Source organism: Panulirus ornatus, chromosome 72 (assembly GCF_036320965.1).
Source record: "Panulirus ornatus isolate Po-2019 chromosome 72, ASM3632096v1, whole genome shotgun sequence".
NCBI classification, from domain to species: Eukaryota; Metazoa; Arthropoda; class Malacostraca; order Decapoda; family Palinuridae; genus Panulirus; species Panulirus ornatus.
The window spans coordinates 2,786,162-2,804,796 of record NC_092295.1 but is presented as its reverse complement, the minus strand read 5'-3'; the positions used below and the strand labels follow the sequence as shown (position 1 = coordinate 2,804,796).

General features: G+C 35.9%; 2 protein-coding genes across 23 annotated transcripts in view; one reads left to right on the top strand and one right to left on the bottom strand.

Moving 5' to 3' along the window:
* The window catches only part of LOC139748151 (uncharacterized), a 176,922-nt gene extending 163,124 nt beyond the window's left edge, over positions 1 to 13,798 (top strand). For 9 of the 17 annotated variants that reach the window (XM_071660845.1, XM_071660840.1, XM_071660842.1 and 6 more), the window contains 3 exons: positions 3,541 to 3,660; positions 9,456 to 12,478; positions 12,696 to 13,798. In XM_071660845.1, coding sequence (XP_071516946.1) covers positions 3,541 to 3,660; positions 9,456 to 10,678 — 1,343 coding nt within the window. In that variant the 3' untranslated portion in view covers positions 10,679 to 12,478; positions 12,696 to 13,798. The remainder of the gene's footprint in view (positions 1 to 3,540; positions 3,661 to 9,455; positions 12,479 to 12,695) is intronic. The other 8 variants (XM_071660858.1, XM_071660856.1, XM_071660854.1 and 5 more) reach the window with 1 other exon arrangement.
* A 115-nt stretch (positions 13,799 to 13,913) lies between these two features.
* LOC139748152 (uncharacterized) overlaps positions 13,914 to 18,635 on the bottom strand; it is a 249,575-nt gene continuing 244,853 nt past the window's right edge. For all 6 annotated transcript variants that reach the window (XM_071660863.1, XM_071660865.1, XM_071660859.1 and 3 more), the window contains one exon: positions 13,914 to 17,524. In XM_071660863.1, the coding sequence (XP_071516964.1) occupies positions 17,353 to 17,524 (172 nt within the window). In that variant the 3' untranslated portion in view covers positions 13,914 to 17,352. The remainder of the gene's footprint in view (positions 17,525 to 18,635) is intronic.

Below are 18,635 nucleotides of genomic sequence, written 5' to 3'. Positions count from 1 at the left end.
AGAAGACAACATCCTATAGAGGAAGTGGTTAGGAAGGCAATTAAGATGTGTAAAAATGTTGGAGTGGGTTTCTTGAAGGACTGCTGAATGTGTTAAATGACAGGATGATAGATGTATTGTATTTTTCCTTTCATCCGCTCATCCCCGAAACCTGATCTTTCTCCCTGTCTCACTTTTTCTCTGTCCGTTCAACCATCACCATCTGGTATAAGACTTTCTCCGGTAACCTCTTTATGATTTGACATGCAATCAGGAGACTTTAGCATGGGTGTGTCTAAGAAGGAAAAAAGTTTTGGGAGGATAATTCTACATCATTTCCTAACTGAGTTGTCTCTAGTTGCTTACACCATTGATATGAGTTGAGGACTGGGGGCTATAGTTATCCACCTCTAGCCAGGAAGTTACACATATATTTCCCATACATTTATCAAATTAAACCTTCATCTATATATATATATATATATATATATATATATATATATATATATATACATACATGTGTATGTGGGTGGGTTGAGCCATTCCTCGTCTGTTTCCTTGTGCTACCTCGCTAACTTGGGAGAAGCGATGAAGAACAATACAAAAAAAAATAATATTCATATTTTATGAAACCATCTTTAGTCTATGTAAAATTGGTTCCTTGTAATGAACACGTGTTCATTAAAATCAACATGTGTTTTTGCAAAAAGGGAACCAGTTAAAACAGAATAAGGTATAGCACGAAAAGCAGACATTGTTAAACTTTACATCGATGAAATTAGAATTGGATATGAGTAATACCAAGGCTGATGAATTGAAAAAACAAAATATTGAGAAACATTTTCGAAATCATTCACTTTTTTGTTTTTAGTTTTCATATCTCCATTTATTTTTTTTACTCTTAATATTTCCATTGGTAAGCTTAAGTATCTATGTATGATAAGTTGGTTTCAGAATATTGCTAGCTTGTACAGTTTGGCTGTAAGCGATTTTAGAAAAAGAAAATCTAACTCCATGCATTTTACTGTTATACTTCATACTAAAATTATACAATACAGTCTCTGTAGTATATATAAATAATACAATCTCTGCAGTATATATAATGCAATAAAACTATATTTTATAATAATCTTACCTTTTTATGAGATGTTAGTGCATAAGGGACTTACAAAGGGTGCAGTAGGTTGGGCATATGTGATGGTGTGGGTAGCAGTAGACAATTGCACCAGTTGTAGTTGCTGTGCACCACTTGGCCCTGGCTGGGGAGAAGAAGCAGTAGTGTGAAAGTCATGTTGCGAGGTGCTGCTCAACTACCCTGCAATATTCCCTTATCTTTGGGCAGAATGGCCAGAATCCTGCAAGAGGGACATGGGCATATAGTTCCTGACATCAGATTCAGGATCATCAGTTTCACACTAAGAGATTAATTCACGTAGTGCTAAGGCATTGGAAACTTCGTCTCAAGCAGCAACCAGACGCAGGCTGTATGCATGTGTGTAGGGGGCATTGTAATGGGATTGTACAGTCATGTGCTATGTTATAAGAGCCCAAATATCCTGAAATATTACAACTCCACCTTTTATAACTGTACTTCACAACACTGCATCACTTTTTAGAGGGATGGAACATTTATCTTATGCATTGAGGGGCATTTATTTTGAGACACAACAGTGGCTCTCACAGAAGTGACGGTTATAAGTATGAACAAAGGACGTAAGGGGAGTGGGGGAGGAATGGGATGTATTTTGGGAAGCAGTGATGGCTTGTGCAAAAGATGCTTGTGATATGAGAAGCATGGGAGGTGGGCAGATTAGAAAGGGTAGTGAGTGGTGGGATGAAGAAGTAAGATTATTAGTGAAAGAGAAGAGAGAGGCATTTAGATGGTTTTTGGAGGGAAATAATGCAAAAGACTGGGAGATGTGTAAAAGAAAGAGGCAGGAGGTCAAGAGAAAGGTGCAAGAGGTGAAAAAGAAGGCAAATGAGAGTTGGGGTGAGAGAGTATCATTAAACTTTAGGGATAATAAAAAGATGTTTTGGAAGGAGGTAAATAAAGTACGTAAGACAAGGGAACCACAAATACCTTCCAGCTTGGCTGAGATGTAACCGATGCACTTATTTCGCACACCACATAGAGTTAGATGATCATGAGGGGGCAAGTTTCAAGGATTTATTGGCCAAAATTTCACACGAGTCGGAATTACTCAGTTTTAAGTGATTTTTTCCTTTTAACTGATACAACAGTTGCATTAAGCACAAATTGAATTAGACTAGAAATTGAAGCAACATTCATGCATGGTGTAAGAGGGTGTTAATGTGACATATTGATATGTGTGGACTTTTCATGAGTGATGATATATTTTTCTGATACTTGAAAATTGAAGGAATTCATACAGGCCACAATGTGAAAATTTTAGAGTAGATCACCAGAAAATAGTTAAATAAGTTGTGCGAACGACTAAATATGATTTTATTAACAGAGTATCTTGATAAGAAGTTTTAAAATGTTTCATATTAGTATTAAACTTAAAACTAAAGATGAAAAGTTTATTGTGTTGATAAACTCTCTTCATTCATCAATTTGCCTTAGCACTGCTGTACAACGAGATATGTAAACTTTGTATTATACTGGCCTAGTAGTATGATATTTTGTAGCTTTCTTGATTTAGAACAACACATTTGATTTTTACTTTTAGCATGCATAAGTTTTCTTGATTTTAGAATTAATTTTTTTGGTGTTTTTGTCACAAAACATGAATGTCAACATTACTATTGTAAATTATTTTTTCTTTGTAGTTAGCATAAAACATTAATATATACAACATTACAGTAATAACACTAATGTCATTTATCATAAGTAAAACTGTATTCTAGTATATGTGCCAAGAAAAATGGCTTTTTCCTTTATGTCATCATGTCTATTCCTGAGTGATGAATTTCATTGACTGCATCTAAACTGGTGAGATATTGATGCCTATTGAGACATGACCAATAGAAAAATTATATATTTTAACCTGACAGTGTACCAATATTATGTGCTCATAACTCTTGTCTGGGTTTAATTTTGATTAACAAATTACATGGAAGAATCCGCAAGCTCAGAGTAGAGTGACTGCATCATTATCCCAATTGACTTTTGATCTATAGTTTGCAGTTTAATACCAAAATAGCTTAACTAGAGAGAGCTACAGTATTAACAGGTGTACAGGGATGGTAATTCTTACCTGGATAGTGCTAAATTCGGTGATTTTGTGTCACCACTTCATCTGTAAATATCTGTTCAAATACTATTTTCTTTCTATTTTAAGTGTATGAAGATGGTACTACAGCTTGATATAGATCTTGTATGAACCTCATGATTAAAGTGTAGGTACTAGTATAAAGAAGAGAAATAGTTAGATTTGTAAAATGCATGAATTGTGATTAATGTGATCTTTTTGCAGTTGTAATATTGAGGGTAGCAACAAGGTGGAACTGATTACTTGAAAGAGTAAAATACTTTAAAGTTTCAAGACAGTTTATCTGGTGACATATGACATACTTAAAGATATCTTTATCCTGTAGGTGTTACAAGCAGTGCAGCACCCTCAGAACAGGCTGTACCTGAACCCAAAAAGTACATGGGTGGCAGTATTCCCTCTCGTTCCTTCAGAATGTTGCAGGCTATGACTGATGCTGATGATGGTAAGGAAACATCTTGTACATAGTCTGTCTCACACTCTCAAGAAGATTTTGCTGCATCCTTTGTACTAATGGTAAAGTATTTAGCAGAATGTGAGCAAATCAAGCCTCTTCTTTGTTAGTTCCTGGCACTCCCTTCGGTATTGCAGGAAATGGCTAACAAAAGAAAAAGAAGAAAGTTCATTAGAAAGAACAGACATGAAAATTTAAATTGTTTAATGTAGAAATATATGAATTCAATTGTTTAGTAATGGTACTTCAGCATTTTCCAAAATATTTCTTTTGATATTTTTTCATTCTCCAGTTTTTCTGTTTATAAAATCAAAACTCTTAAACCATCATATACTTCTATTTCTTGATATCATAGATGATAAAGTAATGTGTAGAAAACTGAGATTTTACTAAGTTTTATCATCTGTCTGTTATCCTCTTGTCATTTCTATTTATAAAATCATTATCAAAGCAAATGGATTGTGGACAAAGCAAAATACTCTTGAGAATGTAAAAAAGATTATGATAGAAGATACGTAGAATTTTGCTACAGTAGTTGCTTGCCAGTTGTTGTTGGTGCTGATGGCTTTGGTTACCTATTTGCTGTTTGATTTTAAACACTTTTGCTGGTGATTGTGGTTTAGTTTGGGTGAAAGTTTTAATCATCACACATTGTAGATTAAATACCTTACAGAAATTGTTGCTTTTTTGTACTGATGCTTACATTTTCTTTTGGTTAATTAGAATTGACAAATTCCCTTGGAGATTGAAATCACATAATCTGCACTGAATGTGAGGATCAGTACTTTTTATATGACAGTGAGCATAGTTACCCAACATAGACATTGCATAATAATAGTACTGTATTAATATGACTGAACAAGATCTTATTTTGTTTTCCATAATGTTTCTTTGTATTTGTATTTCTCAGTGTCAATACAGATTTGTGTCCAGTTTTGGCATCCAGTATCCAAAGAAGTTAAACCATTCTTCTAGTCAAGAGAACAAAACCCTTTCACTGGAGAATATTTTCCTTGGATGTGTGATATTTAGCCAGTCATTTCATCTTTGAGATTTTTATTCATCTCCATGAGAGTTGCTTTAGTCATGCAGCACTCACCACTTCCATATCTATCTTCCTCTCATTTGAAGCCCATTTCTTATGTTCCCTGGCCCTCTGCTCGGTGTGGACTCGCATTGTGTCACATTTACATGACCAGTGGGATGGGAAAGAGTAACTCGGCTCTAATATGATACACGAAAGTATCATATAGCAGAACAAATTATGAGAGAATGTGAACTAGAGGATCCTTTGCTGTCCATCATTTTTTTTCAGTGTTTACTGTTGCTGCGTAAACAAAAAATTATAACTGCGTGTAGTTTAAAAGTCCAAGAGAATCGCAAACTTTTAGGTAACTAAACTTTATGAAAAGCTCATGGTCATCTCTTGTAAGGTGATGTATATTTTTGGAACAATCTTTCACAGAAACTTCAAGGAAGTATTTGATTAGATCAAATGTAAAAAGTTTCTTGGAGCAACAGGTCACTTTATGACATGCCCATATACATATGATCTTTAAAGCTGTGGAGAGATTGTCACGTGGTGAGAATCATCAGAAATAGTTCTTACTGAACTAATTATTGTTTAGATTTCAGCAGTTTAAGCAGATTGTCTTTAAGTAACTAGTGTATCAATGCACTGATAATTGAACGACAGACTTCTGAATGGGCCATTGCTATTCTTTGCATATTTGTTTGGACTCAGAGTGATTCCACTGTCATATAGATTAATTGAATAATCAGATGTTTGGGCATTGCGAGATGGTACTAAATAAGAGAGAGAGAGGGAATAATAGTTGTAGATGGTGTATAAATTGATAAGCATATGATGTCATGTTCTGCTTAGTGGAAAACGTATTCAAGCCCATGGCAAGTAGGATTCATTGGGTTGGGAAAATGGGCTCTGTAAGGGAGGTAGGAGAATGGGGTGAGTGCCATATTACTCAAGGAAATTAAGACGTAATTTTTGAAGGATAGAATGGCCGTGTGAAGTGCAGTTCCTGCACTCTCAAATATGGTCCTCACCGAAAATAAAAGTGTTTTTACTCCCTGTACCTGGCTATGTGAACATTAGTAATTATTTGGACCCTCCCTTTTTACTGCTTATGAAAAATTCAACTTATTGTAATTATTTGACCTATTTACTGCATATAGAATGAAATGGATACAAGTAGATTATTTTATCATGTGAATCAAGATAAGCATTATTCATGTGTTGATGATATGCCACAATACATAAAAATAACATTGAAAGGTTAAGTGGCTTTAACCACTCTTACTGAATGTTAAAGTTGCATGACTTTCCGATGTTGAATCAGAACAGTGCCACCAGTCAAAAAGAGCTGGGTGGGACCCCTTGAGTGAAATCAAGGAACTGGGATCCACTTTTTCTCCTCTGATATTACTTCCTTTCCTGGATCATTTTTCTTCATTTCTGCAACTCTGACATTAATTTTAAGCCGGCTCACTTTTTCTTCATTTTTGCATCATTTGCCAATTCTTATCCATCTTCCCCAGTTTACTTCTTCCAGTGATCTTTATGAAGCCCTATTGTCCAAAGCTGCCCCTGTGCACTACCAGATCCCAACTATAATCTCTGTTCTTGTTTCTGGTGTACTCCAAGGACATTGTCTGTGCTTGCTGTAGTACGAAAACTCTCATTGATTCCCTTGTGGATCTTGAGTCTCCTGTCTTTCAAGCAATCTGGCTCAGAGTGTTTCTTCCATCCATGATTTTGCTGTTATTTACTTCTTCTTTACCCCTGATTTATGTACAACATTTTGACTATTTACACTCCCACGAAGCAGTGCTCTCTTCACATTCACGTGCTGAAATCCTCTTTGCAGGGGATTTCAATATACACTGTAAGGATTGGTTAGACTCTGGTTTGGATAATCCTAGTGGAGTTGGGGCATTTCTTTTTACCCAAATTAATGACTTGGGGCAAATGATCAAACACTTGACCTGAGTTCCTGGCTGTCACCACCTCTCTAACAATAAACTCAACATTTTTTTACCTCAGAACTCTCCCTCTATTCACACGCTATTCCATCATTTCTAATTAGGTGCACTTACCTTGTATCACCCCCTTGAAATGCCATTTCTGATACTTTGGGAGAGCTCAGCAGTCGTCTGTAGGCACCTTCTTTGCTGGCTTTGGGATAGGTACTGCTTTGCTGACCGAGATGCCCGCAGCTGTACTAATCATACAATGATGATTATCTTGGCTGGTATGGAATTCTGTATTTCTCTTCTACTGGATATTTCTCTCCCTAAGCTGGGATGGATTCCTGTGATCTTCTCCTACTGGATATTTCTCTTTTCTGTCATAGTTTTTTGACTCCTGTTTTGACTATTCACATTAGGAGTACAGCATTTCAGGCTGTGAATCACTGCCTTTCACCTGAATCTGATTCAACTTTCGTATGTGCTTAGAATTGAAAAGTTGTTCTTTGTAAAGTTAACCACACCTTCATAAAAAGAAAGTGTGCTGATTTTATTTCTTGCAATGATAAATATATCTTGTCCACAACCAATAGCGTCTTCAGTAGCATCTGTAATTCAACCCTTTCAGTCATCCATCTGGATTGATCTATATCTTTTTGGTAACTCTGGTATTCTCTTCTAATTATAGTTTGTATAACTCCATGTCTAGTCCTCCTCCACCAACTCCATCCACCCTTTGAACCTTTTTCCTCTCCTATATTTTCCTCACACAGGGTCTGAGTTCTTTCTCACCTTCAGTTGGACAAGTTTTATGGTTCAGATGGCATATTTCCACTTACCCAAAGAAAATGTTTCCTTGAGCTAGTCCCAGTCCTTGTTCAACTTTTTCATCTTTATCTCAAAACTCATAAGAAAGGAGACCAAACCCTCCAGATGTTGCCCCATTGCTCTGATATCAGCTTTTTCCAAAGTCTTTGGAACTCTCCTAAATTCGCTCTCTCTCACATGCTTGGTGATCAATATAGCTTTCACACTAAGGTCTGTTGGTTGATCTTCCCTTGTCTGTGACTTGTCTCTGGTCCTCCTCCCTTAGGGATTTTGGTGAATCATTCATCATGGCCCTCAACATCTCCCAAACATTTCCTTTTGTGGGCTTTCCTGCATTTCTCAGTTCCACTGTAGTGGGTCCTCTGCAATTGTCATTGAACAAGCAAATTCACCTCTTCTTACTCTATCAGCAGAAGTGCCCCTCTTGTTCCTTTCCTATCACTTACTCTGGTTTTTGTCTCTATGAAGGATCTACTTTCTTCACTCTGATTCACTTCAGTTTCTAAGTCTGCAAACACTTAAGGTGCTCTTGAATAATTTCTTCACTCTTTTTCTTACTCTATTTTCCTTTCACCCGAGATGGCCGTGATTGGGGCATGTTTTGCTCATACCATGTCAGTCACTCTGAAAAAAAATGTCGGTTACAGTTCATTGCACCAAGAAGGCATTGAAAACTTAATTCTGTTACTCATTTAACTTTGACATTTAATGAATTATAAAAGCAACTTAATGCATCCTTTTAATATTATTTTTCGTGTATTTAAGTATAATTTTCATTCTTCAACAATGTCACGTTAACTATATAAATTGCAGCTTCAATACAAGTAAACTTTTAAGTTCTTTGTTCATTTTAGATTTTTTGATATGTGTTTATCCCATTATGAAAAAAAATATCTTAATTTCTTATCATTTGAGATGACTCACATTAGACCAGTAGATATTTAATCATTAGTTTACACATTTCATGTAAGCGTGAGTATATACATTTTATGTAATAATGAGTGTACACATTTTTATGAATTGTAGAAATCTTTCCATGACTTTTAAAAAGCCTTTAGCCACCTTCTGATGCTTTTTTATTGAAAACGAGTGGGTAAACATCACCAAACCATCCAGGAGAACTGTAAGTTATGAGGATAACATCATTAAAGCTGTGTAATAACTGCATAACTTGTCTGGAGTTATCCCATGTTGCACCGACCACGACTATAACATACTTATGAAATAACTGTTATTTGCAAGTGTAACCAAGACATCACACTTGGAGGTTTGGTTGTGTGTGCTTCAACAGCTCTCTTCTGTGCTCTCATATTGTCATTGCCATCATTCCCCCCCGCCCTATTACAGTGAAAAATGACATCATTCTCAAGTAAGATGAGGTTCATTATTATGTAATATCTTAAGTCGAGTAAGCTGCCCATCCATAACAAGTTAAATTCATCAAATTATTCCCAGTATTAATTGTTGAACTGGGTTTATTGGGTGTAAACACAAAAGTTTTGTCCTATGCCATGATTACTATCGAACTACAGTTTGCTCATAGAGACAGCAGATTTCATTACATCATTTTTTGTTAAATACATTGAGAGTTTTGAGTATAATTTTTTTCAAACTTCAGGTGATTATGTCTTTAATTTTATGTCTTAGCAAACTCTTACATTATGAAAGCACAAGTTGTGTAAATTTCAATATCACTGGTAACTAGATACATCCCTTTCCCATCCTCAGCAGTAATCAATTCTATGTGTCCATCCTAGCAGAGAGAAAAATTCAGACCAACTGCTTTATAGCCATCCTGTTTCATATCAGAACTATTCACTGATTTTGTTATAGCAATTTTTGATTCTGTCAATTTTAATCCAATTTAATGCTTATACTTTGATTAAACAGTATGGCTTGCTGCACAAAATGCCTACCATGTTTTGCCTGGACTGTGCTTCATCAGCCTTTTCTTGCATGTTCTTTGTTTCTAGTCTCAGACGACGGAGATCCTGCCAATACGTTAGAGGCTACCATCCCACGTGATGACGACAAACAGCATGCAGCCAGTCAGATCCCTTCTCCTACATGGAAATCAACAGATCAGAACACTCCAACATCCCTTTCTCCTACATTTACATTCACAGGAACAAATGACACTTCTTCTGATAGTGGAATTTCTTCTTCAAAAGTTTCACCTGCTTACACCACTACTAAAGATAGTAAAGTGTATAGACATGTGTCTCCAAAAGTTACTCTTAATGGGCCCAAGGATGACCATAAAGTTAACTCTGCTCTCAGCCATGCTAAGGAATCATCATCACCATTCTCTCAGTGTTCATCACCAACCTGGAAGAGCACTCAGCCATCAAAATTTGTCTCTCCTGGAAATCACTCTCCATCAGGACGAGAGGCAGTTGATGAAGACAAAGAATTGGATCGTGAGAGTCCTAGGCTAATGAAGATTATAAGAGATGAATCCTCAAGTCCTCAACATAGCCAAAATGTTGTTGAAAGACGTTATGAAGGTGGACACATTCCCTCTCGTGTTTTTCGTCATCTACAGACGGAATACCCAGGGTCATCATCAGAGGCTAATGAATTACAAGAGCCAAAATCCTGTGTGAATTCCAAAAGTCCTTCTCCTCGCTATGAAGGAGCACCAATTCCACCCAGAATCATTCAGTCACTACAGAATGAAAACAACAACAGTTTTGATTCTGACACCTCAAGTTCATATGCAGAGCTTGATGAATATTATTGCAATGGGATGGCTAAAACAGCCTCAAATAAGGAGACAGTCCTAAAAGAGCTTACTTCTCAGTTTGATAATACAAGCTTAAGGAAGAAACCTAAGGCTGCCCCAGGAAAGGTATTTCGTTACTTACAGGCTCAGTATGATACTCCTGATGACTCGGATAAACTGCTGGAGCCACAGCAACCAAAGGACACTCTTCAACCAGAATCTGAAGATATTCATGCTTTTGGATACAGGGGTTCTAAGGTGCCATCACCCTCATTTAGGTTCTTACAGAACCAGTATCACCAACAGCCAGAAGAGGAAGCAGTAGTGCATGAAGAAACACCTGTCCCTGATGCCCCTCAATACAATGAGGAGCCTACACCCTATTCTGGCGCTCGTATCCCTGGGCGTACTTTCAGGTCACTTCAGGAGAATGTTTCTGCACATCCCTCAGTCATAAAACCTAGGAAGTAAAATTTATCATTTATAGAAATGAAGCCGAGGAATTATGCAAGTTTCTATAGTGATTTTTATGTGCGGTGCTTGAATACTCAGTCTTCATTACATTCACACACAGAAACCCGTTATGACTAAATCTGAAGTAAAGTTATTACATGTACATAAAAACTTTGCCTTCAGTTCTCATTGCAAATTTTGAACGTTCTGAGAAAAATATTTATTTACCTTAGTTATTCATATATTTCTGTAGTCGTACACATTCATATAATATAGAATGTTTCTGTACTAGTTTAACTTATGGTACATTTTAGCTGTTCATTTCCTTTTGCTTTTACTAATGTGGTATATGGATGGGGACAAAAATCTTATGAGCAGTAGCACCATAGTGATGTACAACAGTATTAGGGTCATGTACAAAATCTTTTTTAAAGAATTTAGTGGTTATTTTAGGTGCAGCAAAATTCTTTAGTCATAAGAGTCTCATTGAATTAAGAAATTTTGTTGTTTGCATCAAAAGTATCCACAAACACATGGAGTTGATCTTGTGATATGACATTTTAACGTAGAATAGAAAATCTCATTTTTAGTTCACTCTTTACCAGTATATTTCCACATCATATTTAACACTATACTTTACCAGCAATTGAGTGGGTTCTTGCTTATCAGCATATTTCATAGTTGTGGAATTTAAACCAACCCAAATAATTTACACCTTGCACATTCAGTGCTGTGTAAACTTGGAATTATATCTCACAGTTTAATTATAAAACAAGCCTTGAATATATTGATGCATAGGATATCTCATTATGCACAGTATGTAACAAATTTTATCCAGTTTATTTCAGTACATATAGCCAAGCAAAGGAAAATACTGAAATTGATTTTAATGTTTAAGTTTTACACTCACTTATGTTTGTGGGAGTGCTCATTTACATACCAACATCAGGGGGATTTTGTTTTTCTTATACCATAATTGCTTCTTCCACCTTAGTGAGGTAGCATCAGGTATAAATGAACAACTTTCTCATTTGCACACATCCACGCTGTGGCTATCATGTACAATGGAGTAAGATGTTGATTTGTGATTATAATAACTGATTACCATTGATTATCCTAACATTACTGTATCATTAGCTTTGGGATATGATGTATTTTGTTAAATCCTCAAATGTGATGAATTTATAGTTTTTTATGTATTGGCGTAGCAAAAAGTAGAGGGGAGATGCGGTATAGTCTCTAGCTGTGGTCTGAGGATTTACATATTGACTGTAAATGTATTTCCTGTTAGAAGTTTCAGGAAATGGCCATGTGCAATCAGAGTTTAAATAGTGATTCTGACATATTTAATTTTTCTATTTATGTACAGCATTTATTAAGTTTACTTTTAAATTATGGCCCTGTTTTAGATTTAATAATATTCACATAAAGATTTCGGTGTTCATCGGCAAATTATGCATTCAAATTGTATGACATCCATGTATAGCCAATTTTTACTGCAGATATTCTGGTTCAACTGTGTGATAAGATATCATTTCTCATTCCATGGTGTGCAGTCCACTTTAAATCAAAAGTCCCTTTAATTTCCATGTCTATACACTTTACACATTTTTCTGTTTCTTCGATCTTCGATGTACACTTCAGTCTATATAGTACACATCCTGTGTCATTACACTGGACTTCGCACTTCCCTTTTCACTGTGCACCTTCTGGTCCTCCGTGTACACTGTCCACCATGCACACACCAGATCCTTCTTGACCTTCAGCCCCAGTGTTGTCACCATTTGGCTTGCTTGTGGTGTTGAAGATACTCATTCGGTAAGTATTTCACTGATATAAACATCTGCAGTTCTTAAGTGTACCATACATTATGCATGGTTTCAGTTTTACTTTGTACATCTCTTAAGGGAGTTTCAGATGATGCATGATGAGTAGACCCAAATAGATTTGTGCATACATTTTAGTTGATTTTAGCTTTTAAGATTTAAGAACTTTGGAACAGTGTGTCTTATTTCGTTTTCATTTCTTTTCACAGCTGCGGGGCCTGGCCAGAGTGACCTGTAATACGCTGTCCAGTAAAGACCATCCATAAATGGCTTTAATTAATGTGAACAGAACAAATACCATATTTGAAACATATTTTGTTCTGTTTTCCACTCTGCTGTTCTCAGTTGCAATGCTTCCTTTTAGCCTATTATGTTTCCCTTCATATGCGCTTCTCATTGCAGTTATTGTATCCTTTTACTGAAATCCTCTGCAAATTCAGTAGCTTTATCTTTCTGCTGAGCAGATTATATCTATTGAGAGACTTGTGTCTTACTAACATTAGAATACAGTACTTAATAAATGATTTTGTAAGCTTCTGCAAGTAAATGAGGCATGAATATGGTTTTCCTCACACAGGACGGTTCTAATTCTGCCTGTTGTACCACATTTCATTATGAAGCCTTTGTATTCCCATATTATTTTATTGCTACAAGAGTTGTGTGCATCCAGACCTAAATTTTATTAGGTCATGTGCCTTAATGGAAGCTCATTTTACCATTTTTTTTAAGCTAATGTCCACAGGACAGAAGATACTGAAATTATGTACCAATTTCAATTTTTGTATGCAATGCCTCTCAACCAGTCAGCACACATGTAGTCATAATATCTTGTAGTTGTTACCACAATAATTTTACTTGCACGTAGTGTCTTGCGCTCTTTTGACATAGTTCCTTCTGATGTGATCTGTCTTTTTAGGTACAGTTTTAAGGTGTTGCATAAAATGTATACCAAATGTAAATTTTTCTTGCAGCTGGTGATATTTACTGTAAAAAATCATATATTTTGATTAGTTTTAGATCTTTACTCTCTTTTTTTCTATAATGCCCACTGAATAATGTTAAATTTTCAGGAATTATGAGAAACTGTAATTTTCAGATTCACTAGAACTGTAAACTTGTTATTTGTGCCTTCATAATCAACAAAAACTATGCACTATTTAAATGTATATTGTCCATTTCATCATTGGAATGTTTGTCAGCTTTTGCAGGGGATATTATTTAACAATATTCTAGATTTAGGAAATGAATCTGGTTTATAAATGTGCCTCCATTTTGTATCTGGATTGAAATAAAATACCTGTATCAGCTTTGATATCATCCTCTAATTGACAACAAATTAAATACCATGTGTATTGGTTTAATTTGATATTTTTATATTTGATGCTGGAATACAGAAATTAAGACAGGTATATTAAAACCATATCATCTTTACCTGACCAATATTTATTCACCATAGTAATAGAGCAGTGAATATGTAAACCAAAATGCTGCTTTCGTCAGCAGACAGACAGGAGACATGCATAACTGTGAAGCGATCAGCAACCATGACCCTACTAATACCAGGCTTCAATAAAGCACAATTCCGTATCCTTAAATATACTGTATATGAAATTTGCTTTATTGAAGAATAATCCAATTCACGAAATCACTACTGATCACTATTTTATGGTTATGAGGGATAGTGATGGTTACATAGCTCTTACAGACTGTGTTATCTGTCTTTTTATGGACAGTACTGAAGAAATGAAACATGAAAAAATCCATTTATCCATTCCTGTAAAAGTGATTTATGTGTCACATAAAAGATTTATAGTTAATAAGTGGACCTCAGGCCTAATAGTGCCAATCCCTGCTCACTTTTTTAAGGTAGAGTTACGTTTTAATTCTTCAAACTCCTACCTTAAAACTGCTGCCATGACTGTCCGATGAGTACTGGCAAGAAAATAATATCTACGGTATATTGGCAATAGCATTAAACTTAATATGTTACATTAAAGCATTAACCAAATTTATAGAGTCTGGTAATATCTACAAACCAATTTTTACATTCTACATAAAATGTACAAAGTTTAAGTAGTTTTCTGTATATCTTTGGTCATACGAAAATATAGAGAAAATAAGACTCAGGCACCCTCCATTATACTTAATAATAAAGCTTCTCATTTGACTCGGTTTTTAACCCTAAATACCTAGGGCATATAGCAACAAAACATGTAACAAAGCTATCAAAAATGTACAGAAAGAATGCACCTACTGATTACACAAAGCATACGTAAATCAATATTTTCATTACACAATAATTACATCTTTTTGACTTGGTATGGTATCTATACATCACAAGGAGAAACGCAGACTTACTAGCTACTCTGGAACGTGACCTACAATTGTTGGAAACATAACAAGGTAGATGTGCAATCTGATTGTAACAAAACCAGGGTTTCTACACAAGAACTTCTACAACACAGGGATTCTTGGCTCACATCTACGAGGTAAAAGGTCAAGTACTAGTAAAAGATGAACAGCTGGCATTGCTGTGGCGAAGTGACAGATGAAATAATTACAAAAATTCATTGAGGAAGAGCTGCTTGTCATTCATTTAGGATGACAATAATACTGGAAGAAGTAACGTTTTATCTGAATAGAAAGTTCAAGTTTCATCACCTTTTGATGTTTAACCAAGTTCATACAGTCTTTCAAACCCTCAGTCGCTTACAGTGGGTGTGTTTGGTTTAAGCTGCGACAGCATAGCCATTCCATCCTTGAGGCAGGTTAAACTTGAATTTCCATGCTGAATTAAAATTAATATATTAGCTGCCCATTAGATTACTTTAGGTACATGGAAACGATATCCTAGGAGTAAAGTCCAAGTGTATAACAAATGTCTGTAAAAAAAAAAAAAAAAAAAAAAAAAAAAAGGAACGTTGCAGACAATCCATGGAACATGCAGGACAGGATTAGGAAGATTTATTAAGTAAGAGGGACAGTTAGTAAGTTCCTCACAGTATAACAAAGTATACTTGGCCTTACTTTGAGAGTCACCCCAGAGGGACTGGCTGATAGATTACAAGGAACAGAAGGAAAAAGGAAATATCAACAAACAAGTTTACCAAAAACCAGAAGAAAGGTGGTGGTTCGGAAAGACTCGCTCTATTCACGTGCAAAAATGAGAAACAAATCTTTCAATGTTATGAAGTACATCTAACCTATCCAAACATACGTCTGTTGTCAAATTGAAGCACAAATTAACTCTTCTATATCTCTGATGCCCTTTCTCTTCAGGACCTCCCTCAAGGGGGTAGCCAGTGTAAAAGAGTCTTTGTGTATTAAATTACTGATGCAGCTCTTGAATGAAGGGCTGCTTGTCAGATGTGGAAATTAAAGAAAACCTGTCTTTATAATGTGCTAATAACAAATAAAAGTACCTAATTCATGGACAAGTTCACTGTGTACAAAGAAGGAGCAAAGTTTTATGAAAATTTAAATCAGGAAAGGAGTGTTCGAGGGTGCAGGACTCGCCAGTCTCTCAACAGAACCCATCAGAGCCAACAGCTGCTGACGCTGCTATGTAACCAGGACACTGAGGGCGGCAGTGCTAAAGTGCTGCCGTCCACTCTAGCCACTGTCATCACTTGGAGAGTGGTCACAAGTGTACTTGTGCTTTTTTTTTTATAGAATTGGGAATGTGAAAACATTATATTGACAGCTATAAATATCAAACAAGCACTGCAAAAGAAAGAGAGACAAGCAATGGTCACAAAAATAAATAAATAGATAAGCTTAAAACTGATGACACTGCCAGAGTGCACGGGTGCATGTGATGCTAAAGATAAATAATTATTTTACCTTGTGTTCCATTATCAAGACAGTCATACATATGTATACCAATGCATGATATTGTTTCTTTATCAACATCAGGATTATTGTAAATTGTGAAGTTAAATAATGTGTGTACAGCTACTATGTATTTTCATGCATAAAAGTAAAGTGCCTTGCCTGTCTTTGCTGAAGAATTATGTGAATGTTAATGTCTGTGTGACTCCTTGAAAATAGTACATTCCACCTAACCCAACAGAGCAAAAATAAACCAAAAGTAAGCTGAGGAAATTGTAAGACTGTATATACTTGGTAACCTACATATTATACATTCCAAACCAAGTCTCCCTTATGAAACAACAAGACATCAGATCCTCCAATGATCCAGTAGTACTGTCTGCCAACCTTCGACTAGAAGTGAAAGTTATCAGTGGCTCTCACATTGGCTTTTGAATGGGCCTTGATAGCTGATATCATGAGCTGGAGAGAGAGATAATAATTGGCAAGACACATATGAAAAATTACTTTCATTTTTTTCAATTACGGGGCACTGACCATCAATTGATGATGAAGAATTCTTCAAAGTAACAAAATTTTTGTCTAAAAATGACAGGAAGGATTATGTGCATTAGGTGGATAATACTACTGAAAATCATTTACAAGTTCCTTGAAAGTGTTTGTTGCAGGTTCTGTGAGTAGCATATAAAAGGTCTTATAAGCTAAAGGTACTGGCATTGCTCTCAAATGTCCTTTTTGGCATTTGCTACTTCCTCAAAAAAATATGATAGCTTTGAGCTCAGTGACTGACCTTTTATATTGGAATGGATAATGGGTTCTGAAGTACAACACTGCATATACTCTCAACCAAGTTTTGTCCACAATAATGTCTTAATCAATGATGACACTTGTTTAAAGAATATTTAGAGATCACTTTACACTGTTAATGAATTTCAAGTACCACAGCACCCAAAATATGTAAGAAAGCAGATCTGTTTCTCCTGTCAATCTTCAGGTGCAGCTCTCCTCTCATCCTCTTCTCCAAACCAGATACTCTCATTGTTCGTAGATGATGACTGAGGCCCTAGGTACTAATCCCTTCCGATCATTGTGGCAACATAGGAGGTACCGGTCATCAACTTCTACCACTACTGTAAGAATGTCTCCACGGTTGAAGCTCAAGTGGCCATTATCGGTGGCTAGGCGATGGTGGAGCGTCTGCACCAATCTGAAATACCCCAGGAGAAGTGGTATTAACAAACAAGATAAGTTTTGAGAAGCAGAGTTCATAGTAGGGGTTGTGACTCTTTCAGAATGCCCACCCCCTCTGAATCAACTCAAGGCTATTTTTTCCAGTAAAAGGAATGTTTATTAGATGTATATTCGACTCACTCTCACAGAAGGGACTTTTTCTGGAGCAGTACAACTGAAATATGACACTATGGAGGGCCCTTTTGTGGCGTGGCTGACCAGGGATATGGGATGAATTCCACCATACTTATAAAAGTTATAACATTTACCATTCTAATTCATAGAAAAATAACTGACTTGTGACTATATAAACATGTTAGTAAGAAACACAGTGGATAGCAAAAATTACGAACTGTTACTTTTCAAGCCATCATCAAGCTCATAACTGGGAATACTGAAGATGCTGCTTCTGCAAATTACATGTGATGGTCTATTTGACTGCTAAATGCAGATCTATTAAGAGAAGCAATTTGATGTTACTTCTTGGAATAAGGAACTGGTAATAACTACTGGAGTGACTTCTTCAAAGAAAATTAAGAGAATTGTTTTCAAGACAAAATGCAAGTAATATGACATCAAAGCACAAACAAGGACTACCTCAGACTAAGGCACAATAGATGCTGCCACATAGAAAACTGGTGTTTGGCTTTAATCAGAGAAGTTGAGAAGAAGCAAAGTAATCTTTTGCAAACATGAATACTACACGGCATGCAGATGCTTATAACATTCACTGCTTATCCTTTTGCTCAGGTAAAGTTTAGTCTTTCATTTGACGATGTCTGGTCTACAAAAGAATAGATCCTGTTTGTAAAGTATCTCATTCACAGTAATTCAATTGAAGTGTTCTAATGAGAGAAACTAGGTCATCTCCATCACCAAAAATTGACATGCCAGGTGAGCTGGGCTACAGAAGAGATAGAGGTGAAAGACACCAATATCTGGTGCTAAAGATAAATTTAGTTTCCAGTTGCTATTAAACTTAGTGCCGAATCATACGAATTAAGTGCAATACATTACCTTGCTACCCAAGAATGGCTTTCCTGACATTACGCAAAGAGCGGTGATATGGTGCTTTCTTCTTTGTGCTT